The sequence below is a fragment of the Mchenga conophoros genome, linkage group LG11 (genome assembly GCF_057382185.1).
Source record: "Mchenga conophoros isolate Kocher_MC1m ecotype Shallow Benthic linkage group LG11, M_conophoros_male_GT1.1, whole genome shotgun sequence".
In the NCBI taxonomy this organism is placed as follows: domain Eukaryota; kingdom Metazoa; phylum Chordata; class Actinopteri; order Cichliformes; family Cichlidae; genus Mchenga; species Mchenga conophoros.
In genome coordinates this window covers 17965252-17993141 of record NC_140536.1, presented here as the reverse complement: position 1 = coordinate 17993141, position 27890 = coordinate 17965252, and the positions used below count along the sequence as shown (strand labels likewise).

Below are 27890 nucleotides of genomic sequence, written 5' to 3'. Positions count from 1 at the left end.
ACACATTTCTGTCTGTCTGGGGCATTTGGTTTGCAGGAGTTTTTGCCATGGTTCATCTAAAGCGTAAACAAAGGCATCACACATAAATTCTGGATCTCTCACACACTTGTTAATAGCAAATTACCTCCGTAAAGTAGCACTCGGATTTTGGTATTGGAATGAGAGACAAGTGCAAGTGTTTGCTCAATGCTGGCACTTTGTTTCTAAGCAGCGTGCAAGTGTTGACACACTCATCTTGACATCTTAATTCTTCCTACCACGTGTTTACAGTACAGTGAAGCTATGTTTCTTTAGCTCTCTAGGGTTTTCAGCTGGAAAGACGAGATGAACGCAGGGAAAGCAGCACGATGATTATGCACGTTTGTTCTCATTAAACCTTCAGTATATCCATATTCCATCTGTCTTGTGTTATCAGACTGGATATGATTTCATCAAGCAAAAACGACAAGCTTTCCAGTTGAAAACTTACAGTATAGTGAGATAAAAACATATCAGGGCAGGTAGATGCTTTATTTGATGCTCTGGTTTGGTTTAAATACAATCTGAATACATTTCTTTACTTTCAGCGCAACGGTGGTCAAATATTTCTGTATTTATTCATTGTGACAATTGTTTTTCACCTTGTTAGTGTGCAAGGAGTGTGGCTGATTGGCAGCCTGTCCCAAGGTCTCGCCCTATGATAACTTTACCCTCCCTCGGACCTTAAATTGGATACGCTGAAGCTGGATGGACTGATGGATGTTTGTGGGCATCATTCAGTTTCCAGGTTTTGGAAAGGTGGTTTGTGGCATTTGATCGCAGATGTTGAAGATGGGGTGCAATGCTGACAGCGTTAATGCTCACGGAGCTGGGAAAATTAAAAATCTCATCACTGTCATTCATAATTGCTTAAGGGAAAAGTAAAAACTTATAACACTTTTCTGCATCTGTACATGTTCATGACTCCACAAAGAAAACGTGCAGTTTGACTTTTTGTTTCGATTTCTGTGCGTGATTGACTAACTGTTTCATTCAGACCGGGGGCATTGGTCTCAAGACACAGAGGCTGAATATTGTAAATGCATTTGACAGCCTTTTAAAGTTGGTCTCAGATGGCAAATGGATCATTGAGGACAGGTTGTAGGCACTTTATGAAAACACGAAATGACCACATGCGAGAGCCTTCTCTCTCTCTCTGTCCCTGCCTTTCTCCTACGCATTTGCACATTCTGTTCTTCTCTGTCTTGTTATTCTGCGTCTCGCACTCTTTCCTTCTCTCTCCATAACACACACCTCCACTTTCAGAGAAATAAACACACAAACAGACGGGTTGTGGCACACGGCGTTTGTATATAAGCGCATCGGGTCTGGAGGCTGACGAGGCGTTGATGCGTCAGGAGAGGCTCTGCTGACAGGCCACTAATGCAGCGTGGCACCAAGCAGAATGGTCAGCAGGGCCTCGCAGTGGAGGAGGGAGAGTAAACTGTAAACCGACACTTAGACTGAATGGAGTTGTTTGTCACTGTGGGTAGCAATTACTTGGCCTGGGCTAGCTTTGAGTAAACTCCCTGATCAGAAGAATGCCCTTCTGCCAACCGAGCAACAGGAAGGTGGGGACCGAGGTTTGCTGTGTTGATACTTTCTGTAGGCCAACTGTCATGTTTGAACACACTCAGGGTGAGCGTCCACCTGTTGACTCTTCCCCCGTGTCTGTGTTTGTGTAGGCCTCAGTAAAAGCACGAGCAGCTCCAGCATGGCGGCGTGAATTAACAAAATAACCCCTTACTTAGATGTGCAGATAAAGCTTGATGCCGGGTCACGCACCAAGCAGCCAGCGCTAAGTCGTACCTGTTGCAGCTTCACACAGGATGCAGTACAGCAGCTGCAAAAAGAGGAACTAGCACCGGCTTTTCCATCGCTGGGGAGCAATCCACTTGGGTGACTTCATCGAGAAAAATAGATCGATTCAGCAAAAACAAAAGTAACCGCACCAAGGGATCGCTGTCACAAGATAAAAAATCGCTTGATGTGGGAATCTATAAACGCAATCAGGGTGCTCTTTGACTATAGCATATTTCCCCCCTCATTGTTGGGTAATCTGAGAACTTTCTAACCTTTTTATACAGGTAACCTGCCAAGAGATTCAGGTGGATGCTTTTCACGTGCTCGTCACATGGCTTTAATACCAAGAGCTGCATCTTTGTCCCCTTTCCTTTCAATTAACTGGACACCTTCATCTCATCGCAGGTTTGCCTCGAGCCAACACTTTTCAGTTCGCACCACAACTAAGAGAGCAAATTTAAAGCAGCCAAGTGTGAACGGCGGGTACGGTGGGCTGCGTGGGAGACTGTGCACTGTGATCTTGACATCTACGCATCACTGAAACTTGCGAGCGCTGGGAGGACAGCTTTTGAAAATGTCAGTTCCTCTTTCTATATTTATCTGCTCAAGCTAACCCCTCCCTCCCTCCCTCCACAATGCTTTGTCACTCTTGTATGTCATTTGCATGCTGCAAGTTATGCATTCAGATGTGTGGCACTGAGCTGTCCGAAGACAGGTTTTGTTTCTTTTTTTCCGTTTGTTTCACTTCTGTTACAGTAACTCCCCATTCAGCTGCAATGCGTTTGCTCACTTTGAAGTTGTTACATGTCAGAAGACCCTTTTTGCCTTTGAAGTGTGAGTCAAAATGATCTCAGAAGACTTTTACTAATACTGTGCAGATATATAATAACCGGGTTTAGCCGTTACACTAGAAATTGCAAATGATATATTGCCTCTATATATGGTAACACTTACCAATGAGCACCAAGCTACTTTCCATAATCACTACCCTCTGCAGCCATGCGGACGCGATTTCCTGGTAGCTGTCCTCACAATATAAAGCTTACTTTGTCAGATATATAGACACTGGCACTTAATGATGCTACAGCAGCGTGGTAAAGAAAAAGATAATGAGTATGCTGTGCGTGGCTAAAGTTTACCTTCTTTTGTTTCTCAGAAAAGTTAGAGGAATAGCCAGCAAGAAAGGGATTTAGCATTATATTATTTAATATTTAGATTATTTGTTTAAAAAATAAAATGCAGAGGTGCTGAGTGGAAAAAAAAAAAGGCTATGAATGCTTTGCAGGGTCACATATCACATCTGCTCTGGGTATGTATCGATCGGCATTAACAAAAGACTTGCATGTTCAACTCCATTAGCTGGCCGCTTGGTTCCCTTTCTGTAACTGGTCATTATAAGATCAATGGGGTTTTTTGATACTTTGGATTTGTAAATTTGGCTTTGCTACACTATATGGACAAAAGTACAGCTATTAATCTTTGAAGTCAGGTGTTTTCAGTCCCATCGCCACTGAGTGTCTTTACAAACATTTGTGAAAGGATAGGTCAATCTAAAGAGCTCATTGGATTCAATTCAGTTCATTGGTGGCATAAAACTGATCATTTTCTTCAAGTTTTCTTTAGATGTTGAAATGATTACAGTGTCGTCTGCATACCTCAGGTTATTAATTAGGCGCCACTGACCACAATTCCTGGCTTCATTCAATCTTGCACATGATGTGCTCGCTGTACAGAGAAAATAGGCCAGGTGGCAGCACACACCCTTGCCGTACACCTCTTCTGATGTTGACAAATTCTCCAATTTCATTGTTGCTTCTGATTGCCGGACTTTGTTCCTAGTAAAACTTCTCCATAATTCTGAGGTCTTTTCCATCATCGTTCAAAGCTAATAATAACTTGATCAAACGTTTATGGCTTCACATAATCAAAACACAAGTACAGATCTTTTTGGACTTGAGTTGCTATTTCTGCAAGAGTTCTCAATATTTATATAGCGTTTGTTGTTCTTTTGCCATCGTCCAGAGCTCCTCTGGCATTAACATCAGAACAGAAACTGAGTGCAGGGAGCTTCATGGCGTGACTTTCATGCTCCTATAGGTGGAGCAGCACTTCTGTCAATACAGTTTATTTCCTTAATCCTGTTGAATGCCAACAAGCAGGTACCCTCGGGAAAAACATGTCCAAAATAGTTATGTTGACAGTTTGTTTTAGATTTATGGATATTTTTCATCGATCAGATATTTATTGATTTAAACCACACATTTATTTTGCTGCTTCAGGCGACATTAGCAGCCACTGGTGGAAGGCACACAAATCTCCAATCTTCCATCGTCTGGAAAATAGTACCAAATGTGCTAAAATGTAGCAATTTCACGTTTTCAGGAAGTGCCTACAACCTGACCTCGACATCCGAATATCATCTCGACATCGCATCAGCATCTTAGTTTGCGATGGATGGATGGACATTTAGAAATGGATGTTGCATTTTAAACTTTGGGTATCACATTAACTGCTGGAGCCTTTGCATGTGGAGTTTCTCCAGGTACAGTTTCCTTTGCTTCCCTCCAGCTTAATGACATGCAGGTTACTTTCGCTGCATGCAGCCCTGAATGTCAGAGCAGTGAACAGGGCAGGCAGCAGATTATCGTCACAAAGCATGTATAACATTATTTAACTCAGGTTAATTGAAGATTCTAAATCGGCCATACGCGTGGATGTAAGCCTGAATGACTGTGCTGCTCTATAATGAGCCAGTGTTCGTTGCCCAGGAGGTACCCAACCCCTGGCCCATCATCAGCTGGGAAAGGTTTAACTCCCCTGCCACCTTAGTGGGATAAGCAGTTCAGAGAATGGATGCATGTTTACACTAAGCCAAGGGATTGTCCAGCAATCCTTTTTCCTTTTAAAATGACTCCATTTGACCTCAGCTGAGCAGTGCTCACTGTTTATTGGAGTCCTACAGTCAGGAGTATAACCTGACGTGTGGCCTGTCAGAGATATTGCTGTGATTAAACTTGTCATACAAAGTTTATATTCTGAAGTGGAGGCTGAGCATGAAACAGTGACACAGTCAGAGTGTATTTTTTTGATTAATGACCAGATTTAGTGGTTTAGTTCTCAAAAGGCACTCTTCTTCTTTGTTTTGTTTTTTTGTCTTCCAAATATAAGCAAACAGGTAGATCAACACCGAGCCACTGCAGCTTTTGTAGACTAGGTACGCTCCCTCTTTAAATGACTCTTATTTCTATCATAATACCACAGCTTTATGGACAGAGGGGTTCAGTTTACTGGAAGACCACAAGTCTGAAATAATCTGCCCGTGGAACAGAGAGAACCCTCTCTACATACTACCGTGTTTGCCCACTTTACTGCCTATGTCTGCAGTTTATGAGGTGAAAGTCCAAAAATATGCCATCTGTATGGTTGTCTGTAAATGCGCAAACCACTCATTTGGTCTAAATTATAGTCTGTGGCCGATTCAAAACGGCACAGTGTTTCTTATAATACAATGTTTGCATTTTAGGTGTTTCTTGTCCCTGCATTATGTTATATATGAAGGTGTCTGCAGTACACATGAAGCTGCCTCGTGTGACCGTACCACAGGGGAGCCTTTGTTTCCATTTACTGTAAATGAGCGCAGCTTTGCATACTGTAAGTCTTGCTTGCTTTGGGCCAGTGGGTAGTATACAGTTACCATTTATTATAGCCTAATGAAAGCTTTATGTCCCACCTTCACAGTTGCTGCACTTCCCATTTTAATTTACTTTTCAAAATATGATCTGTCCTGTTCTCCTTAAGCCATCCTAACTTTCTTTCTTGCTCCAAATCCGACTGTTTATCTGCTGCTCGTTCCCTGGCCTCACTAATCATTAGGTCTGCGTAAAGCGACTTCCCTGTCAATCACTGCCATAGTGGCAGTTTTGTTCCCAGGCGTCAGCCTCCACCCCCGACATCCCCACCTTCCCGTCAGAAGTCTTCAGTCTTAGGAACAGAGGACAAAGGGATGACGGATGGGTGAAGGTCCCTCACAGGGAAGTACAGTATAGAAGGTGCGTGCTGTAAATGGTGACAATGAGCACATTCAGGGAGACACAATACAGTGCCTCGGCCAGCAGCCTGTGAGAGTAGCCCAGCATCAGGCTAGCACAGTCCCCTTACAGCAGTCAGCCGCACAGAGCCAGGGGTAATCACCAAGTCCTGAACAAAACTGCTATTGAATGCGACCAAATAAAACAAGAGAGGAAACACGAACCAGAGGAGGAAGAATGGGGAGACATGTGGACAATCCAGCCGTGGTGCATGTGGAAGAGGTGACGTAAGCAAAAAAAAACGTGAAGAGGGGAATAAAAAGATGGTGTGTGGCAGAGAAGGTTGAAAAGAGAAGCATGAAAAGAAATATGGAGAGCAATTAGAGCTGGAGACAATCCTCTTTTTCCAGGCGGTGAATCCCAACCAGGTCAGCACGTGTTGCTGGCCTGCATGGATCCATGTTCTCTCTGCCTGCCTTCTGATCAGCGGGCCAGCCATCCGCTCGTTCTGTGTGCCGGCTCGACGCCGTGCGAGTGTGTTTATTTTAGAGTGTGTGACTCACACTTCCTGTGCTCTGCCAGTGAGGCAAAGCTCTGTGGAACAGCAGGACCTCCGTTCATTCTAAATTCTCTCTTTCTCTTTCTGTTTCTCTCTCCCTCGTGTTGCACTGCTGATAGGCCTAGCCCGAGTTCTGCGTAATGCGGGGGCTTGCTTGAATGGATGCCACTCTGGAATTCATTTACAGATGCGGCACAGTGGCACTCTGGCTGGAACTGGAAGGTTTACGTAAACGAGACACGTCCATGTCAGCAAAAGATTTGTCACTTAGGAACGAAGGCTGCTGCTGTGGCACAGTTGCCACTACAATAAGATAAGTTTGTAGATAAGGAGGCGATAATTGCAAGGAATCGCCTCCAGGGTTCTGCGTTGAAGGGAAAACCCCGTGCAAGACCTGTTTGTAATCCTGTCTGTCGAGGTGTGCCACAGCCGCGCAATGTGACGAGTTAAAGAAACAGCAGCCGACGATCCTGTCCTGATCGTGTAAGCCGGAGGGTTTTGGTTTCACTGTGACGGTTCTGTTGGCACTAAGAAATGTGGCAATTAATGATGTTACTGCAATGAGGCGATTTTTTTTTTTTCAGATGCTCTGTGAGTGTGAGTCGCCTTTACTTTCTTCTCGCCACATCTTTTTCCTCCTCCCTTTGCATTTGTACAGTGGAAACATTCATTTAGTGTCTTTCTCGCTCCCTCTTTCTCCATCTCTCCTTTTTTGCTTCACCCCAAGCCTCTCCCTCTCTCCCTCTCTCTCTCTCCGTCTCTCACTGCAATACACCCACTCAAACAGTCATATCCGCTCTCACTCTCTGGCTCTCCCAGCTTGTCTCACAGTGCCTGTGAAGCGTCTCTAAGGGGGAAGACCAGACTGCTCTGTCAGGTAATCTAAACTCTGTCTGTTTCTTTCCCTCTCACGCTCTCTCTCTTTCTCTATTTGCACCCCACTCACCCTATCCTTTTCTTCCAGCCTTCCTCTCTTATTTTGATCCATCTAATCCATTTAATCTTCCTCGTTTCACCTTCTCTTTCCCTCATCATTACTTTAGTGTACTTGTTAGCCACAGCAAACAGGCTAGTTAGTTATTAAGAGTCACATTGTTGGTTATTGTGTTTGAAATATTTTTTATTGAAATTTAAAAGTTTAGTTTCTTATTTTTGAGTAGTCAATAACCAGAAGAGTTTTTTTTTTTTAGTTGAAGGATTCAAGTAGTTGTCAATAAGTCTTTTTCTGTGGTTTCTCATTAAGCAAATTACAGTATGCAGACATTACGATACAACTTACAGATTTAGTTAATGTCAGAGTCTCCCTCACCATCTGAGTCTCTGAGGAAGTTTTGTGGAAAAGTGGATGTAAGTGTAGGTTGTCGCCAATTAAAGGTGAAGACTTCTGAGTCAAATTCTGGGTTATAATTCAAACTAAGTCGCTACAAAAGAAACAGATGATTTAAATCCGAGAAGGTGTCAGCCATAAATAAAACAATGCAAACCTGGCAGCCTGCAATTAGCCCAAGTTGTAGTCAGTTAATTGTTGTGGTTGATTTTTGTGAGCAGAGCGGCAGATTTTGTGCTGCCAGAGATGTAATTCAAACACGGAGGTGTGCATTACCCAGCTGAGCTCTCCCTTGTTTGATTTAAAGACCGGTATTGACCTGCAGTTCGCTGGCTTGTGTTTAATCAAAATGAACACGGCGACAGTTTGTGAACTGCCAGTCTTGTTGAAGCCCTGCGAAATCCTTCTTTACACCCAGAGGTACGGCGATCCCAGCGCGTCCCGCAAAGAGCTCAGCGAGGGAGGGAGTGAGTGAGTGAGGACTCTGGTATGTGGTGTTTTGTCAGACAGCGTTTTCCTTACCACGCGGCTGACAGCGCTGATATCCCTTGGCGAGTGTGATTTTCAGCATCCGTGGGTTTTTTTCCCCCTCTTGTCTATCAAATCAAACTATTCCTGCCTACGTTTCAGACTATTGTAGCATTTTGGGTCCAAGTTTGATCGACAGTTTTTGGCGATGATGGCAGGGGTATTAGGACTTTTCTCATTTTCCAGTTACCTTACAATTTTAGGAATGCAGTAAAACGTCTGTGAATGCTGAAAATGATCAATTATTGGTTCAAGCTGTCATTAAAAAGAGGTGGGTCAGGGGTGGGAGGGGTGGAGTTAGATGTCAAGGGTCATGCCAACTTGTCAGTGCGTGCACAGGCCAAGCAGTACCTCTCCTCACTTCCTGCTGCCAGTGTGCGTCTGTAGTCAGAGAGGATGCTGGGAGATAAATTTAGACCTCCAGCTCCCTCTCCATCTGCCATTGCTCAGAGTAGGCTGGTTTCCATGGGAACCTGCACCAGGCTGCTGCCAGTAAGAAAGAATGGGATGGGGTGAGATCTGTGTGTTTGTGTGTTTGAAGGGTATGACAGCAGATTTTTTTTAGACAGCACGTAAAAAGGTTTATTAGTTATCAGAGTGCAAAGTATTCCTATGCATTAATCTTATCCGTCATAACCAGCTACATGAATATGTCAGAGTCTCAATGAGGATATGACGAAGGAACACAAAACCCTCCTCGTGGGTCAAGTTTGAACTTTTGACAAAGCTCCTGTGGTGGTTATTGAGCTAAGTGACGGATATACTGAAAGTCAGAATGAAAGTTAGTTGCGTTGTTGTACATGTTAATCGAAACCAGTACAGGGAAAAAAAAAAGTAATTAACAGCCAAACATATTATTTTGCAGATATTTAGCGTTATTTGAAAGACAAGTTATCTGAAATAATGTTTTTCTCTGGAATTTTAGCATTTACTTATATATAGATAAAAAAAAAGGTAAAGCTGCAATGTGTAACCACAGCTAAGTACATGCATTTTCTGGTGAGGGTTTTACAGTTTTAGAAGTATAACTGCTGGGCAGAGATGATGAGTGGAGACAGGGTGTGACGGTGTGTGACAGCACGTGGGTGTGTGTGTGTGTGTGTGTGTGTGTGTGAAAGAGATGGAGTGTGAGCTCTTCCGTGTGTCAGGGCTCCCTTGGGTACCTGCAGTAACGTCTGTTTCTGCTGACAAAGCCCCTTTTGCACGCACACACACGCACACACTCTGCACTTGTTGCTCACTCATTCTGCCCTCTCGTCTTTTTGAGCTGGTTGGTTATCGCATTTTTGGAGCAGATATAAAAAACTAGTTCACGCCACAAATCTCTGAATGCACCATAAGGCTGCTACAATGGTTCAGGACAGATGAAATCTTTTTTTTTTTGGGGGGGGTGGGGTTTGATCTGACATCACCGATAAAAAGAATATAACACTGTATGACAGCTGCGCTGGCAACTTCCTGCTCGCACCTCAGTCTAGAAATAGAGCAAAGATCGACCTTGCTTCACCCTCATCAGTATGATACAAGGTCTTAATGTGATCTTTTTTTTTTTGTTAAGTACACTAGTGTATGTATTAGAATCATGAGGAAGGAAAACCCCTCATCAAACTACAGGAGGATCGGTTGACGGGGGTAGGTCACCTCGGGGCGCTGCGGCTGATTGGTCGGTCAGATCTGTCAGAGTGGATTTGGGGCTACTAAGTATTATAAGGCATTGCTGTGAGGAGGCTAGTGCTGTTCACTGTATGTACTCTGTAAGCGGAAGAGTCTGTGCGTCTGTGTGTGTGTGTGTGTGTGTTAGGGTTTAATGTCGCCTAGACTTTTGCATTCCTTTCCCTCGTCTTCCTGGGAAGGCCTTAACTGTGTGCTTCCCCATTCAAACCTGGCAGTCTAGACTGCCATGAATAATGTAAGCAGTGCTCTTCCCAACCTTAAAGCCTTCTAATTGCCCTGTTTAAGGGCTGCATCAACAGCTATGCTTGGGATCATTAAAATTACACCCTGATAGCCGACTACATGAAGAGAGACATTTATTACGGCAGGGTTAAGGAAGGCTATTTGTCTGCTTTTCTCATGCTCACTGCACAGAATCATCCTTCTACACACTTTCTTTTTAACTGTCTGTCTGGCTACATTTTTCCTTGTCCTTTTCTTTCTCTCTTTTCTTTAACCCACTATATTTGTTTGTCATTTTTCTTTTCTTAAGCGTGTCGGTATTTACCCTTCAGTCTGTCAACTCTTCATTTACTCACAATCTAACTCATTTTAATTTGGGCCTGGGGAGTAATGTGTCCCCATGACTTAACACACAAAAGCTATTGCTGAACCCTAGACAAAGTCCTCGCGTAAAACTGAGAATATGGAAGCCAGAAAAGTGAAGATGGAGAATTTTAATGCTGTTTTGGTTTGTTATGTCGTGTAATTGCTGAGTGTTGATGGTGAAAGTCTGCTGTAATCAAAGCACTAGTCTGCTTAGAGAAACACACACTGTACAGATAGATGATGGGCCCTTAGCAGATGTGTGGAAACGTGGAAATGGAGCTGAGAATCTGGCGAGCTTTTTTTCCAGGAGGAAGAGTGATTCACTTTCTTTTTATTCCACTTTAAACTGGCTCTAATGAAGGCTGACTGTGCTGTGTTTTTCTAGACATATGGAGAGAGTAAAAGCGTAGCTCGTTATAAAGAACTGTCATTGCTGCCTTGCCACCCCTTGCACCTTAAGCCGCAGTCTTCTGCAGGGTCTGTTTATTCAGCCACTGGATCACTGATTCAGTCTTTTCTCTCTTCCTCATTCCTCAGCTCTCTCCTTCCTAGTACTTTATATGCATGTATAATAGGAAATAGGTACATTTTCACCCCCTTTCAGTCGGTATCTGTGCGGCACGTTAGGTGCATGCTGTCTGCACTGTTGCAGAGGTCTGCAGCTGTGAAGTGAACACACGTGGTGTTCTCCTTCAATGAGCAGTGAAGCGCAGATTCCGACACAGGGAGCTGTAAGCACTATCAGCGTCTTAGATGGTGACTGATACTCTGGACGTGACTGTGCTGGGACTGTAAGCAGTTGGGCACGGCTGCTCAGCAATAATGTTATGATTGACCCAATCCATTCCCACAGTGTGTTTTGATTGGCTTTGGTACAAGAATCCCGTGTCTTGAGTTGAGATGGAGTGCAGGCTTGGCAGTAAGTGGGGAAATATTGCAGTACATACATCTTGATAAAATATGAAATTTCATCATAGCCTCATCTCTGACTCTCTGATGAGCTATACTTGGCTCCTCATAAACACAGCTTTTTAGTAGTGTAAGTGTGAAAGAGCAGATGAAAGGTCTTACAGGACCGTGTCACTGTAGACTCTGTGTGAAGACACTACTCATAAACACTGCACCCTGGTGGCAGTGTAGTGCGAGAGGCTAACACTGACACCCAGCTGCTGTCAAGTTCTTCTTCTCCACTAGAAAACAACCCCCTTCATTTACACCCTTGAGCTTCGGTGCCAGATCAGATATGCAAGGACTATATTTCGAACATTTGTTTTGACTCTTTGCCCTGACACTGCGGTCTCCTTTTCTGGTGCCTGTAGTTTGGATGTTGACTTTCTGGCCTCGGGCTCCTCAGACTCCTGCCCAGTAAGCAGGCCGTCAGTTAGATATGATTGTGATTCCACTGTTTGGAGTAGAAGTCTTAATTTCTAATTTGTCACAGTCTAAGGAACTCAAGAGCTGTGCACACACCTTGGGGTTGTGTGCATACATCAGATGAGCACATGCTCAGTTTCCCATGTAGAACAGCTTGACCTTGCATTTTAATATAGATTTGCAGTACCCACTATCTTAATAAGAGTTTAAGTGAGGACAGATGAGAGCAATAACTTATTGATGCACTTACCTTGTCAGTGTCGTCATGACAACACTGACCCAATTCAGTAGCAAGAAAGGTAGCCCAATTTCTCATAATATGATATGTGGAAGTATATTTTAATATGACATTTGCTAATAAGACACCAATGATTTTGACCTTCCCCTTTATCGGTGTAACTCTTTTGGTTTTTAAAAGCACACTAAGTCTTCCTCACAGGGCCCACTGTGTTTTCTGTTTCTAAATATGATCTGTTGATTTCTTACTTTTGACTGCAGTCAAAACAGCAGGACCTTAATTGCTACTTTGTCTTGTTTTGTTGGTTTTATTTAGAGGAACTTTGCTGGAAAGTGAAGAAGGGAAATGTTATGTTTACAGTATTTTCACATGGACCTTTTTTGAAAGAAATCTGCTTGATGATTGATTAATTTTCCTTTTTCTCATTCAGTGCTTTCATTGCTTCCTTTGCTTTTTCTGTTTCTCTAGACCCATTTAAAAGACGAACAACTAACAGTCTTGCCAACGAACAAAAAAGATGCAAAAAAGACCTTGGGAGGACTTTTAAAATGGCTGAGGCTAGATAGAAGCAGAGCTGCTTTGAACGGAGAAATGATCCATGTTTACCTGCATCCATGTGGCTCCAGGGCACCTTTTAATGATGCCTCATTTTGTCCTCTTGCATAACTTTTGGCCCACTCTGAAAAAGGTGCTCCATTTTGATTTACAACTTAGTCTGTCAATGTTCCTGTGCCTCTGACCTCTCTGCTGCCATGCGGTTAGACCAATGAGGCTCCGAGAGCCTTTCGTTACGAGTCTGTGAGGTCTCCTCCCCACTCTATGGAGGCTGAGCCCAGCCATCCGGCTGATGGGGAGCGCTCTGGAAGGCAAGCGCAACAGCATGTGACATCTGAATCTTCATTGGGCTCTTGTCCACCTCAGCAACCCCAGCAGCCTTCTAATCCTCGTCCTGTACACAGAGCCTTGGGCCGCCTACAAAACCGCCAACCCAAGCGCACTGACCTGCTTCGGTTACAGCAGCAGCAAGCAGTAGCATGGCAGCGTTCAGATACCCCAGGTCCCTCAGGAAGCAGCTTCTTCTCTACAAGCTCCTCGTCAACCTTATCCCTTCCCTCTACGTCCTCCACCCAGGGTGAGCATGCTCACGGCGTTCCAACTCACTCCAGTCAACAGGGCCTAGAAGGGATTAGCTCACCTAGGAAAGGGGAGAAGAAACCACAAAAACCAGGGAAATATGTGTGCACTTACTGTGGCCGTCCATGTGCCAAGCCAAGCGTTCTTCAGAAACACATACGATCACATACAGGAGAAAGACCCTACCCATGTGCGCCCTGTGGGTTTTCCTTTAAGACCAAGAGCAACTTATACAAACACCGCAAGTCCCATGCCCATCGTATTAAAGCGGGTCTGGCATCCAGTCGAGATGAGCCCAGTTTGAGTGGTGCAGAAGGCAGTGGCGCTGGAGAAGACCCTGAGGAACACACAGAGGGAGAAAGCACTGAGTCTGAGGACGAGACTGGCCAGCACAGAAAATCCTCTAAAGAGATGCTGGGGCAGCATAGGAAAGGAGGTAAGGAGCGCCTGAGAAGCTCAGAGGAGAGCCAGAGGCCTGAAGACTCCCACGCTGTCAAGCAAAGACTTGCACTGAGGCTTAGTGAGAGAAAACGTGGGCCCATGGCTTCTCCAGATGACCCACCCTCTTCCCTCTCCACATCATCTTCTTCTATTGGGCCTGGCAGTAAAGGCAGCACAGAGTCGGGCTACTTCTCCGGATCAGGCAGTACTGACATATGCCAAGTTAGCCCTCCTAGTTCCAGTGCCAAAACCTACGCAGAAATTATTTTAGGGAAATATGGAAGGCTGGGAGGGCAGCAGCGGAGTCCCCACCAGCAGCAGCCTCATCCCTCACATTCCTCACCCTCAGGAACCGAGGAGAAGAACATCTCCTTCGCCGTACCCAAAACCCAAGTAATAGAACACATTACCAAGCTCATCACTATCAATGAAGCAGTAGTAGACACAAGTGAGATTGACAGCGTTAAGCCTCGACGCTCCTCCCTGTCACGGAAGAGCAGCATGGAGTCACCCAAATTTACTGCCCCCAAAGACCCCTATGCCTTTGATCCCAAAGGAGAAGCCGCAGGCCCCAGTGGTTTGAGGCACATCCATAATCCTGACGCTGATCCACCGGGTACGCAGGACCAGTCAGCAGTGCCTCTGCTTAGAAGCCACTCAATGCCAATATCAACCAGCCAAGGAGAGCCCTTTGCCTCTGGCACCATGTCACCCAGAGGTTACCGCCTCTGCCAATCTTTTGATGAGCAGCAAGCAGTGGTCACAGAGATGAGGATCGGCCATGCGCAGCGTATGCTCAAGCGCCAGCCTGCCATAGAGGTTCCCCTGGGAGCCGAGTCAATGTTGGAGGAGCCCAGTCCCACCACATCCTCCTCCTCCTCAACAAGAGGCACCGAACTACCCAGACAGCCACAGCAACAACAGCAAAAGAGTCCCGCCGTGTTTGAATGTGGAACATGTGGGGCCCGCTTTCAAGAGAGTGAAGTCTTCGAGGCCCACAGAAGCATCTGCCCAGGGCAGGAGCAAGAGAGCAGGGATGCAAGCAAAGCGTGCAGTGTAGATCGCCCGCTGATGATGCACCATAAGTTTCGAGCGTTAGCCATGGCTGTGAGGAAGCGGAGGAAAGAGGAGAGTCTGGAGGAGGATCCTCCCAGTCCTGGATCTGTAGCTGTGTCTGGCAGCTCTGGAGGCCTCATTCCAGTACCACGCAGACCAGAGCAGAAGCAGGCCCTCTCAGGTTTGTCTCTCATACATACAAAATATGTTTTTTTTTTAGCTAAAATCATTATGTTAAGTTGCATAATCGATACAGCTATTCTCTTGAAGACCTTTTCTATGCCATTTTAGCATCTGAGACATGCAGATTATCATATACCTAAAAGTTAAAGCAGTGAATATCTAAAACTACATCACTGTCTTAACATAGTTAAACAGAAAGCGGGAAAAACTACTACCATGTAACCCGTAGCACTGTACAGTAGATGGGAATAGAATCCACAAAATGCTAAGTTGCATCACTCAAAAGCACAATACTGATGCCCTATAATGGGAGCTAATTTTTCTACTGTTTGTGTCTAGGTGTTTCCTTACAGACTGAACCAAACCAACAGCAGCAGCAGGACAGGAAGGGTGTGTCTGTCATCCAACACACTAGCTCTTTTGAGAAGCAAGAGAGTATATCTATGGAAAGTCAAGATCCAGACCTCAGAGAGAGTCAGCAAACACAACCTGAGCCAAAACCATCACCCTCTACATCTCGCCTCATCCGCCAGCCAAATATTCAAGTGCCGGAGATACTTGTTACTGTGGAGCCCGATGCTGAAATGCCACCTGTGTCACCCCCGCTGACAGCATCCTCATCAAAGGTAAATGTACCTTTTTGAATTATGTTTTTTTTCCTTGCTTGTTTACAGTCTTCATACAATGCATTTGTCCAAGTTAGCATCATTACCATTGACTTAAATACTAAATTTATAAAAAAATGTATCTGTCCTAGGAGGCAGAGAGAGTAGAGGAGTTCCACTGGCCTCAACGAAGTCAGACATTGGCCCAGCTCCCTGCAGAGAAGCTGCCACCAAAGAAGAAAAGACTCAGGCTGGCAGAAGCTGCCCAGTCCTCTGGAGAGTCCAGCTTTGAGTCTATGTCTTTGCCTCGCAGCCCCAGTCAAGAAAGCAACATTTCAAACTTTTCTGTTTCTTTTGAGGATGTAGCACAATCAGAGCAAGCTGCCCGAGCTCCCAGTAGCCAAAGTTCCCAGATGTTGATGGTGCCATCTGCTTCTCACCAACACCACCAAAGCCACAAGGAGATGAGGCGCTCAGCCTCAGAGCAGGCCCCAGCTAGTCCACAACAAACGGAGCAGATCCCAGAGATCAGAAGTAAGTCCTTTGACTATGGATCCCTGTCTCCTCAGCAGTCTGCATCCTCCTGGAAGGAAAGGAGAAAGTGTCTTCTAGTGAAGCATGCTCCATTAGGGGAACCAGAACAGGAAGTAGGAGGCAGAACTAGTCAGCTGCCCAGAGCAGAGAGTCCGCAACCTGGTCCTTCCTACTCTAATCTTTCTCCTCTGTACTCCACTGGAGTAAGCTCCCAGTTTAGCCTCGATGCCACTGGAAAGGCTTTGCAGCTGTTACAGCCACAAATTTCTTTATCCTCTCAGGAGGTGCTTCCTTTGCACCCCAGAGGGCATCAAGCATTTCCCCCAGGGTCTTTGTCCCAGCTCCTCCCGGTCACCACAGCCATATCGGAAGTACTATCCACCCAAATCATTCAAAGAGCATTTCTACAGTCACACACAGAATCCCCGCCTGTACAGATACATCCAGTACAAATCCACATGGCTGAAAGGTTGGGAATACCCCTCCATCAGCTTCCTCCCCCTTTTCCTCGCCATTTTTCTTCCAGGAATACATCGAGCCAGGCCATGTACTTGCCCGTTCCTCCAAGATTTACCACACACATTTCTTCTCCTCAAACTACAGAAAGCAGACCCCCCATTTCTTCTGTGTCTTCTTCACTGACTCAGGAGTCCCTTGTGACAATCTCCTACCACCACCCGAGGCCGGTCATCGCCACATGCCTGGCACAGCTTGCACCAGTAGTGTCTCTCGTGGTGCCAGTACGCCTCCAGACTCATATACCCACATATGCCAGTGCAATGTATACCACACTTTCCCAGATTCTGGTTTCCACCCGCTCACAGGAACCAGTTTCTTGCACGGCTATGGTCATCATGGGCCAGGTGGAACGGGAGACACTGCAAAGGAGCTACTTGAAAGTCCCCTCTCCAGATGTCAAGAGCCTTCTTCCTCTGTCTCTGTCATCAGAGCTGGCCTCAGGATCTGGAGATGGATACGGTCCACTAGGGGCAGGAGGAAGTAAGCGCATGCTGTCCCCTGCAGCCAGTCTTGAGCTCAGCACAGAAGCCCAGCGTCACCAGAAAAGAGTTAAAGAGGAGGAAGAAGAGGAGGAAGAGGAGGAGGGCCACCATAAGGAAGAAGAGGAGGAGGGCCGTGTGGAACCAAAGGTAGTACAGGAAGAAGAAAGGAAGGCAACTGGGAAAAAGCTGGAAAAGGAAAAGAAGAAATCGGATACATTAGAAGTAACGAGTGTGGATGTGCATGGGCAGCCAGAAGACCAGCCAAGGAAAAATGACAGGGAAGAAAAGGTGGAAGAGAAGGAAACAACTGAGAAGATCACCCAAAAAAAGGAAGCTGTGTCAGCTGTGGAGGTGGGCGCAAGCGCATCTTCGTTCCCCAGCCTCCACACTTCAACCTCAGTCAACTGGTGCTACCAGAAGTATGTTAAACCCAACCCATCTGCCCAGAGGGACCCCCGCACTTCAGTTTATTCAACCTGGAGCGTCAGCGCTCACAACCCCAACTTGCCAGGCATCAGCACAAAGGTCGCCCTGTCTCTGCTCTGCTCTAAACAGAAGCACACTTCTGAGATTTATACCATGGCTACGGCCCCTACTCCAGCCGAAGTCAAAGTGGCCCCTGAAAACAGCAGGACGCCGCATGTGTCAGAGGTAAACATAAACACAATAAACATACATTTCCACTTAAATGTTGACCATGTTTAATTTGCTTACATCAGAACATTTCACGGTCTGTTTTTCTCTTGAATACTTCTACATCTTAGAAGTCAAAGCTCTGCGGTCTTCATCTCTTTAGGTTGCTAGCATAGTAGCATACTAGCATAGTAGCATACTATGCTAGTATTTTCTAACATGGTCACCAATTGTGCCATTAGAAAAACATAATGATAAACAACTGGAATTATACTGAATCTTGCTTTAACAGCACTTAACATTTTATTATAAGTTGTTTTGAATTTTTTTTCCCATGTGTGTCTTGAGTGTAGGTACATGCCACCCCACCCAGCACCCTCACTGAAGTAAAGGAACAGCAGCAGCCTGAAAAGAAGGAAGAAAATAAAGAGATGCGAGAAGTGGAGAGACCATCCACCTCCAAGCAGAGCGAGCCTTCTCGGGTTTGCATCTTTGAAGGAGGGTAAGAATTGTTTAATTCTATAGTTTCAAAATATGGCAGCTCCTCATTACACTTCTTCATAAACCAATGCCCGCTGACTGCAAAACAGCCTATGGAGAGCTGACAAGAGTGCATGGAGAAAATACAATAACAGATGGGAGGCCACGAGTCCAGAGGGACTTCATTTGTACCTGTAGCCAAGCTTTTTCCTCTCACTGCTGGCACGAATGTCTGTGTTTTAGAGGTGTTAATTTGGAGAGCTAGCAGCGTCTGTGTGTGTATGTGTGGGTTTGTGTGTGTGAGAGGGCGGAAAAGGTTGTCTCCAACTTTGTGAGGCTCTCATTAATATTTTTATGGCTATAAAAAGTCACACGGAGGCACAGTATGAAGCAGTCTGCAAGCAGTCAGAGTCACAGTCGAGGCTGTCATATTTGTCTACAGACCAGATCAGGATAACACATAAATGCTTTCCACAAATGTCTGAGTGATTTTTCCTCCAGCACCAAGTGCTTTATTCCCGAGGTTTGAGTATTCCGAGCTAAAGTTTCCCCATTAAATGTATCTGATTAAATCTTTATTTTATGATTTCCTCCTGTTTGTCCACTAAGCCTTTCATGGTTTGACTCGTTCCTTACACTCCTATTCAGCTTTCAGGTCCCCCCAGTCAGCTGATGACCGTCCCTCGGTCTAGATTTAAACTCAGAGGAGTCTGGGAATTTTCTGTGTTTGCCCCCAAACTGTGCAGTCAAATCTGCTCCCTCCACTGAGATTTTGAAAGCTAGACTTAAAACTTGTTTTTACGTAATGTCATTCGAGTCTGCCTACTTGCTCACTGTGTCTCCCGTGCCTTTTTTGACTGTGACTGCATGTTTAGCACCCACTATATCTCATATCTATGTACTTCTTATCTATTCCCTTGTTGTTTTCTGTACAGCACTTTGAAAAACGTGGGTTTTTTTAAAATTTGAATTGAGTGGAAAAGAATAAAAGGAAGGTATACAATGTTGCCTTACGTGGATAATTTCCTATGATACTGGTATTCTTTTTGGTTTGGTTTGGTTTTGGTAAATTTTCTATTTTTGAGTTTTTCTCTTCCAGAGTGTTAACACTTGGCACACCCTGCATTTCCTGCTTAGGTGCATGAATGTCAGGTGTAAAGAAGCTGTCCGTGTAACAGTAGATAAGGCACTGAACTTCAGGAAGTGCACTTTCATCCACAAAAAACCCCCAGAGGTGTTGCCCATTTCTCTCTGGCAGCTCTTCCAGTTTCACTTACCTGCACATTATTTTGTTTTCATTCCCTCCAAAACCTCCTCTGTGTCCTTCCTGTCTCTCATCCCTGCTCCTTGATGTTCTCCTGCGTTTCCACCATGCATGCAAATGGTCACAGCTACTCAATCTTGAAGAGAACAGAATGCTTTTCATCCCGACTCATTATCCCTGTCTCCCTTTTGTCAAGACTTTGAAATCATAGCTGTGTGCCACTCATTTCATTCTAGAAAGCAGTCTTTTATGAATATGTATCATGCAGCTTTGTTTATGTTCCAGTGGCTTGCCAGATTTTATCTGCTTCCAGGCTTCTCTGGAGTTTAATAGTACCACACTGTCATCTCAATAATCGATTTCAGGAAATGGGCAACAATAAATGCTTTTTACTAGTCATGGTGAAAGTCTGGGGAAGTTTATGTGGGCAGCAGCTGAACTGATTCAGTGAAAAACATGATTGTTTTCTTTGGTGCAAATGGTTAACCATGCATGTTTTGTTACACCCTGTAACACTTTACCCGTGCCCCTCAGACAGACTGAGGACAAAAATATTAGTTTATTCTGTTTCTTTCTGTTCAAATGAGGATTAAATATGTTTTAATCATCTTTAGTAGCTCCTTTTGGTTAGAAGCATTATTCTTCCCAGCATCCAACAAGGCTCTCATAAAGCTAAAACATGATTTTTGACTGAATGTACCGAGAGATATGCTGCTGATTTAATGCTAGATAACTGAAGTGAAGTTCTCTTACTTTACTTTTTTTTCTTTTCGGATATGTGGGTGGATATTTTTAGCAGTAGCAAGAAATACACGGCAGGTAAACAGTAGCCAGCTCCTGAATGAACACAACACATTCTCACTGTTGAGGCTATTTTACAGTTGTGTAACAATTTGTTATGATTTGCCGTTACTGGTTCTGTTATACAACGGGGAACATTCACAGCCTGGTGTCTCGTAGATGTCGTGACATCCTGTAATTAGACACAGTCGGCACAGATTGGATATTTACAATTCAGAATGATTTGTGAGTTTCCCCATGAGTAGTGGATTTTTCATAGAGGACAATTCATTCAGATATAAGACCTCTGTGCCACGCCGTGTCTACAAATAGCCTTTTGGTAAACATGAAGTTTGTGCATAAACAATGTTTTTTATAGAGTAGACCTAAATGTGTTGCTTGATTTTTATATGTAGTATCTATTTTAGGTTGGTGGCCATAGCCAGGCTTCCCTTCCCTCTCTTTAGCCGCTGATGTTGTTGGCAGGGCCACCCGTTCAGAGCAGAATAGCTGCTATTCTTTGCACCAGGGTGTAGTGGAGGGACTCAGTGCTGAAGGGGTTTTGGTGGGGCTTCCCCAACCTGCACCATAAAGAAAGCCTTGTTTCTCAGTTTTGTGTGTGTGTGTGTGTTTGTGCATGTATCTGTGCTGCAATCACTAACTTCCACAGTTATCTTTGTTATTATCACTGAATTTGCTCGCAGTGCAATGTGAAAGAAGAAAGAATGATGACTGCACTCTGCAGTAATCCTCCAAGTATCTTTGAGTGCATATTTTGGGCTTTGGGGTTTGCAGCTTTCATTATCACCTTCTGGGCTCCTAGCAGCTGTTTTCAGGGTTTAACTGAAAACTAGCTGGCGAACATAATGCTCTGTCTCTCAGATAAATCAAGAAATATGTGTATGTGTGTCTGGCTGTCTTATCTCATCCTATCTCGTCAAACATTCATCAGATCCACTTTAAACTTGGCAGGTGCGCTGCCGAGGACACGAGTAAGTGCAGTGCCAAATTTGAGGTTATCTGGATGAGCGGGTCTCATATTTTATCTGCGGTTTTCTATTACCTTTGTTTTCCTCAGGTTGGCCGTTCTGCTCTGTGCTGAATGGGTTGTCATTGTGAATACATTCGTTGCCCTGTTGCAATCTCAAGGCCCATACCGCAAAGCTAAAACATCACAACTAAGTGCCAAATCGACTTTAAAAGGTTAAAAAAATACACAGTCTGAAGTTTTTATGTTTTTTAAGTGTTAATGAACAACGATCAAAGCTGAATTATATTGACATAAAAATAAAAAAAGCTTTTTAAAATCACGCAGGAAGGAAAAACACACAAACTGAACGCTGAGCAGAAGGTTTGAAGATGGGTATTTCTTGCTGTGAGGCCACAGTCGTACTCCGGGTACTCCCACACCTCAACGACATGCAGTTAGTGGGGTTAGGTTAACTGCTGATTCTAATCTAACCCTTCTCATTCTAATATTTTTGCTAATAATTGTTTTCTGTTATGCTTTCACACCCTGCTTAGCGGACCTTTGTATATATTGTAGAAATGCCTGAACATTTGGACACAGTTTCAGAAAAAATGGCTCTCATCACTGATTACTTAGTCCCCAGTTGTTATGTAATGGCAAATAGTAAATGAATTGGTTCTTATATAGCGCTTTATGCAATATGCCTCATTCACTCATTCATTTCTTCCATGCTTAAGTGTTTTCTGTCTGTCAGAGTGTGACTGTCGAAGCAAACATCTAAACAAGTCGACTTCCTGTTTGATTATTTTGCATCTGCCTCGGTTGGTTCTGGTCTCAAGTTCACTTTATGAGTATTTATTAGCAGTAACACACACACACTCATTCAGTGAATGTATGCTTATAGTGGTGCTGTTTTCAGTACAGAAATAACCGGTCTTGTCGCTTTCACATCAAGCGACACATTCAGGGACTGCACCAGTTTAGAAGATAAAGAGGAAAATGTTTTTTCAAGATGAGACAGAGACATAAAATCAGAAAGAGGAGGTATTACTGGACTTAAATGTTATGTTGCCCTGCATCTGCTCACCATAACCGTGATAAATTTGCAAATGGGGTAATGTGAATGTTGTGCTTACAGCTTGTTCCGGTTTTCCTCAAGTGACCTAAAATCTAATAAATGCAGCTTTAAAATTGCTGTCTCTGATCTCTTACCTGTCTGTTTCTCATAGGTATAAGTCCAACGAGGAGTATGTTTACGTGAGAGGTCGCGGCAGGGGAAAGTACATATGCGGAGAGTGCGGCATCCGCTGCAAGAAGCCAAGCATGCTGAAAAAGCACATCAAAACGCACACCGATGTCCGTCCATACATTTGCAAACACTGCAACTTTGCCTTCAAAACCAAAGGTGAATGGAAAATTTGGGTTCTGTTTATTAAAACGTGATGAGCTCTTTGGTCCTAAATGTAAAAATGCTGTTTTTGCCCAGTGATCACATTATTGGCTGTGCTGCTAAAATGATCATCTCATTTGTCTTAAACTCTCTTTCTTTTTCTCTTCCTAGGAAACCTTACAAAACACATGAAGTCAAAGGCTCATGGGAAAAAATGCCAGGCAATGGGTGTATCTGAGTCATCATTGGATGAGCCGGAGAGCGAGGAAACAGGTACTTCAGGTGGTGGATGAATCTCACATACTTGCCTTCCCCCTGTGGAGAAATCTTGGTACACAGCTGGATGAACTCCTGCCTGTGAAGAATAGTAGCTGTTCAGCACTGACAGCTTATGCAACACGATGTTCTATTCTCCTCCCTCTGGCCTTGCATAAGAAATTTGAAAAAGTATAAGATAAATAAATGAAGAATACAGAACATGCCACAGCGTCCTGATGTTGTTGCAACAGTCTGGCTGCTGTAACCTGTCCTTAAGGATGAGTTCTTGGTATATAACGAAACAAAGCTGAGCCCTTTTGCCACAGCTGACACCTCCCCGTCAAAGCTGGAAAAAAAGCCTCAAAGCCTTCACGATCTCCTCCCTAACCTTCCTCTGCAACCCCTCCTCTCTCTCGCTGTCTCTTTCTTGCCAACAGACTACACTCATCACAGCCAAGGATGCGCCATTTAAACTGTCTTTCCATTCACAAGGCTGCTGAGATAGTTTGTGAATAGAGGCATGGCGCTTTTCAATTAAATTCCTTTTCATTCTCAGTCTATTTATAAAGTGCGTTTGAAGGGTGCCGGGTTTGGTTTGTCCTTTGCTTTGACTGTCCTCACGCTTTGTGCTTGTTCCTGTAAATCGCTGTTTTGTGACTTTTGTGTGAGGATTTATTGCACGACTTTGCGCATCCAGTAAATGAGATTTTAGGGCCCATGGTGTTGGCATGAATAGATATCTAAAGTCTGCATGCTTTTCTGTGTCTGCACAAACAGCAGGGAGTGAAGAGCGTGTGTGCGGCTCGGAGGAACAGGAGGAGCATCAGTTTTCTGACGTGGAGGAGTCGGATGACGACGAAGACAACGACGACGACGATGACGAAGAAGAGGAAGAGGAGTCCACGTCCCACGAGAACCCACCGTCCTCTGTATCATCTGACACCCACCCATCAACAGGGGGGCGTTCAAGCTCCAGCAGGCACTCGAAGCAAGGCACTCCTGACCCCGAGCCTCCGGGTCCCATTCCCTGCACCAGTCAGGAGCCCTCCCCACGTGGAGTTTGGCCCGGCAGAAGAGCTGCCTCGCCGGGGAGCAGGAGAGCAGTGTTCTCCCGGCGAGGCTGGAAAGCATCTCCAAGAGCCTTCTCCCCAAGCAGTGAGAGCTGTTCCCCCAGCCGCAGCCTCTCCCCCCGCCTGGAGTATTCGTCACCCATCCAGAGCCTCTCTCCGAAGACAGAGCTCCCCTCACCCAGCCGACATGTCTCACCTTCCCCCGAACGAGGACCTTCTCCCATCAGACCCCTTTCTCCTCTCCTTCCCCTTTCACCCAGCTGCTACCGATCGTCACAGGTTCCAACGCCTCCCTCGCCCCTGGGGATGCAGCACAGAACCCCTGGGTACTTACCGTGGGAGAACCCTGGTACATCAGGTAGTCACATGAGAGTGGTAAGTCTATTTTCTAATTAGTTCATAGACGAGTCACAGATATGTGGCTGCACTTTTAACCAGAGAAACATTAAGCAATCCATATGTCTTCTCTACACTGTCTCTCAAAAAGCTCTCAGGACTTTGTGTACTAGAGGAGCAGGCTCATGAGCTAGCAATAACATAGTCTTTGCTCCACCTACAGGAGAAAAGCAGAACAGCAGGAGAAGGGCCAACATGGTCAGACACCAGCTTGTTTCCACCTGCTTTTCGCATTTCCACTTGTGAGGGTTATCCTGGCCTCCAGACAACAGACAACATCTTCAGCCATCTTCCCATGCACTCCCAGCAAGCCAAGGTCCCTTATTCGATGATCCCAATAGGAGGGATCCAAATTGTACAGGCAAGACCAAGGTCCCACGCTACTACCCCGACGTCCCCAACATCACCCCCAATGGAGGGGCCATCACTGGCCAGGTTTGAAACATACTGGGGCGGGACCCCCAGGACTCAAGGGCTTAGGACTCCTGGAGACCACTGGTCAGAGCACCAGACAGCAGGAACCAGCCAGTCAGGGCAGCAAGGTCTTAGCACAGCACTAACATTTTCCAAACCAGAGTTGGAGGCCACAGACTCAAAGCAATATGGCAGCTCGCACAGCTCCGTCCACACCCACGGGTCCTCTACTGAGACCACTGAGCACTGCGCCAGTGACGACCGTTCAAGAGCACCCCCTAGTCTAACACCCCCGGTAGCCTCGAGTGTCATCGGACAACAGCCAGAGAGGGAGGAACGAACATCTGGTAGTGATATGGTGGCGGGAGGAGCTAAAGGAGACTCCGCCACAAGAGACCAGAGAACTTGACAGCGTCTACACTTCGATGCATCGTGTATCCCATTTTGCTTTATTGTTTGCTACACTAGTCTGTTTTGTTTGTTTGTTTGTTTTTTTGTAATTGCTTTGGGTTTTATATACATTTTCAATACTATTGTTCATTTAAATGTTTGTTTTGGCAATATTCAGGTTTGTTATAAAGATGCACTTTTTTCTTTATGAAAACAATGTTTGTGCATATATATATATATATGTGTGTATATGTATATGTATATATACATATATATATGGTAATAATGTAAATACAACCCTGTTTCCAAAGGAAGCTGGTACACTTTGACACTTTGTAAAATGTACGGTAAAATAAAAACAGAATACAGTGATTTGCAAATGATTTAAATCTCACATTAAACTGAAAATTGGTGACAATATAACAAATGTTGAAAGTAGAAACATTAATTTTTTGAATTGTATGTGCACATTTTTAAGTTGAAGTCATGTTAAGCACCATCTTTAAAGAACTTCGGGACAGCAGCACAACCCTTTAAAACACCAAGTGTTGTGGAAAGGAGGGCACCGCGTTCTATAACTCTGAGAGCACCTTTTTTTCTTAGTTTTGCTTTAAACACAATTTTAATACTCAGAACATTTTGGGATCATTTTGCTATATTTATTTCTACATTTCTTAAGAAAAATATTTGCAGCAGTCTGAGTGAGAGGCGGGCAGCGCTGGCACCTGGATGGAGCCTCGGTGCCTTCATGGTCATATGCAGAATGTATATCACCATGCCTAAAAAAAGACAATCCACATAGCACCACATGCTGATCCTAAACCTGATTTAGCACAAGCCAGATGTATATGTCTTTAGCCTGCAGGACACAGCATCCATGATTTACAGAAGAATTTAAAGAAGTTTTTGAGTATTCGAACCATAGCACCAGTTTTTCACGTCATGGTTGCCTGTCTGTGTGTTGATTTCTTTTATCTAGCATAACAAAAACCACAGTAAGAATATAAAGTAATAAAAGTTTTGCTATTCTCATATTAGGGTACAAAACGTGCACATTTAACTGCACTCTGTTTTTATGCACATTTTTATCCAGGTCCTGACTTTGTTGGAAACAGGGCTGTCAATGTGAAAGGAATAGAAATACATTTGTAAATGACCAAAATTGTTCATCAAAAAGAATTCCATTTTTGTTTGTCCAGTATTACTGAAAATTGTAGTTACTTGTGCCTTTTATGTCCAGGTTTGTGTTTTTGAGATGTATAGTAAAGAGAAGGCTGTGAAATTTTATATCAGCTTTTTTAAAAATGTTCTTCTGGAGGGTTAATACTTTGTCCCTTGATTGTTTCTTTTGTAAAGGCCATTGCTTTAATGCCAGGATAACTAAGAGTTGTATCGCAGACGTGCTGAAGGGGCAGCAGAAATGTGTCAAAGGAAATGCACTGAAGTTCTATTTTTATTACAAGAGATTTTAGACTAGAATATATGTCTGTACAGGGAAGAGTGCTTCTTATTTATTATTCTTTGATGATAATTATTATTGTTTCAAGGTTTTTTGTTTTTTGGGGTTTTTTTTAAACTTTTTGTTATTGGGGGGGGAAAGAAACTTTTTATTACATCTGTGTGTCTTTTTCATGATGTTCTTGTATCTTGAACTGGTGACAAAAAGTTAAGACGCCGAGTCGTCGGCTGGTACCAGAAGATCAAGTGCCCTGCGGATTTCACACAGCAAAATTTCTAGTCATTAAAGAAATAAAAACAAAAAATGCACCAGACTCTGAGGTCGTGACTTTCTTCTTTTTGGCCTTAGCGGAACATTTTGAACAGAACAGTTTGTCAAGTTTAGGACAAATTGTTTTCACACATTTGATGATTTCTTAACATTATCAGCATTGGCTTCAGTTGAAAAGCAGACAAAACGTTAAAATCATATGATAAATATCTACTGTTGCCAAAGTGCTTACTCAGAGGGGGTCATATGATTGTCTGGGATTTTAGCTTTGTACTATTGTAGGGTCTTTACCTTACAATACAAAAGCGCCTTGAGGTGACTGTTGTTGTCATTTGGTGCTATATAAATAAAATGCAATTGAAGTTATTTTGATGGGAAAATGGGAAATGGATGCAGTGATTTATTGGAACATGCAGTGCATGAGGCACAAACAGAGCTTGTACAATCTAACCTTTATTCATCAAGACATGCTGGACGCTCTTAGGCAAGCTTGTAATTTCTGTAAGTATAGAGCATAGACCTTCAGCACAGATGCTTTAGCCCAGGGGTGTCAGACAGAAGGCCCACACCTCATGCATGTCCCCTGCACCACTAGCCGTTTCTTCTCGTTTTTAATGCCCTACCTTACCTCCTTTTTTAAATAAACATTCATTCACCTCTCTTTAATATGTGGGGATCTGCCTGGCCTTCCCCAAACTGCATTTTTAATCTGTGCTCAAATCATGTGCCATTATCTATTAGAAATGCAGTCAAAACTAGATGAGGATGTGGCGAGTAAATGTGTAGTTAAACATTTTTATACTGACAGAAAGGGGAATTTCACTGGTCTGGCCCACTTAGGATCTCCTCCAGTTTTCTTCTGTTTTATAATGACATGACTTAAGATACTGTTCATCTGCGGAAGGTTGTTTTTTAGACCTGAAACCCGTGTTTGCCTTGCACTTATCAAGTTTCCTCAATTTTCTATGGAGCACACTGTGCTGAGATAACCTATGGCATGTGCCACAGATTTAACTAAACAAATG

The 27890-nt window shown here is 44.2% G+C and overlaps 1 protein-coding gene across 3 annotated transcripts in view; it reads left to right on the top strand.

The window, feature by feature from the left end:
- hivep3b (HIVEP zinc finger 3b) overlaps positions 1–26901 on the top strand; it is a 38549-nt gene extending 11648 nt beyond the window's left edge. Inside the window, exons 2-10 of one of the 3 annotated variants that reach the window (XM_085291243.1) lie at positions 2227–2397; positions 12606–14949; positions 15291–15577; positions 15709–17742; positions 18078–18226; positions 22448–22623; positions 22780–22881; positions 23644–24311; positions 24496–26901. In XM_085291243.1, the coding sequence (XP_085147369.1) occupies positions 12957–14949; positions 15291–15577; positions 15709–17742; positions 18078–18226; positions 22448–22623; positions 22780–22881; positions 23644–24311; positions 24496–25155 (6069 nt within the window). In that variant the 5' untranslated portion in view covers positions 2227–2397; positions 12606–12956 and the 3' untranslated portion in view covers positions 25156–26901. Of the gene's footprint in view, positions 1–2226; positions 2398–6384; positions 7286–12605; positions 14950–15290; positions 15578–15708; positions 17743–18077; positions 18227–22447; positions 22624–22779; positions 22882–23643; positions 24312–24495 lie in introns of those variants that run through there. The other 2 variants (XM_085291242.1, XM_085291241.1) reach the window with 2 other exon arrangements.
- Positions 26902–27890: the final 989 nt, after the last annotated feature.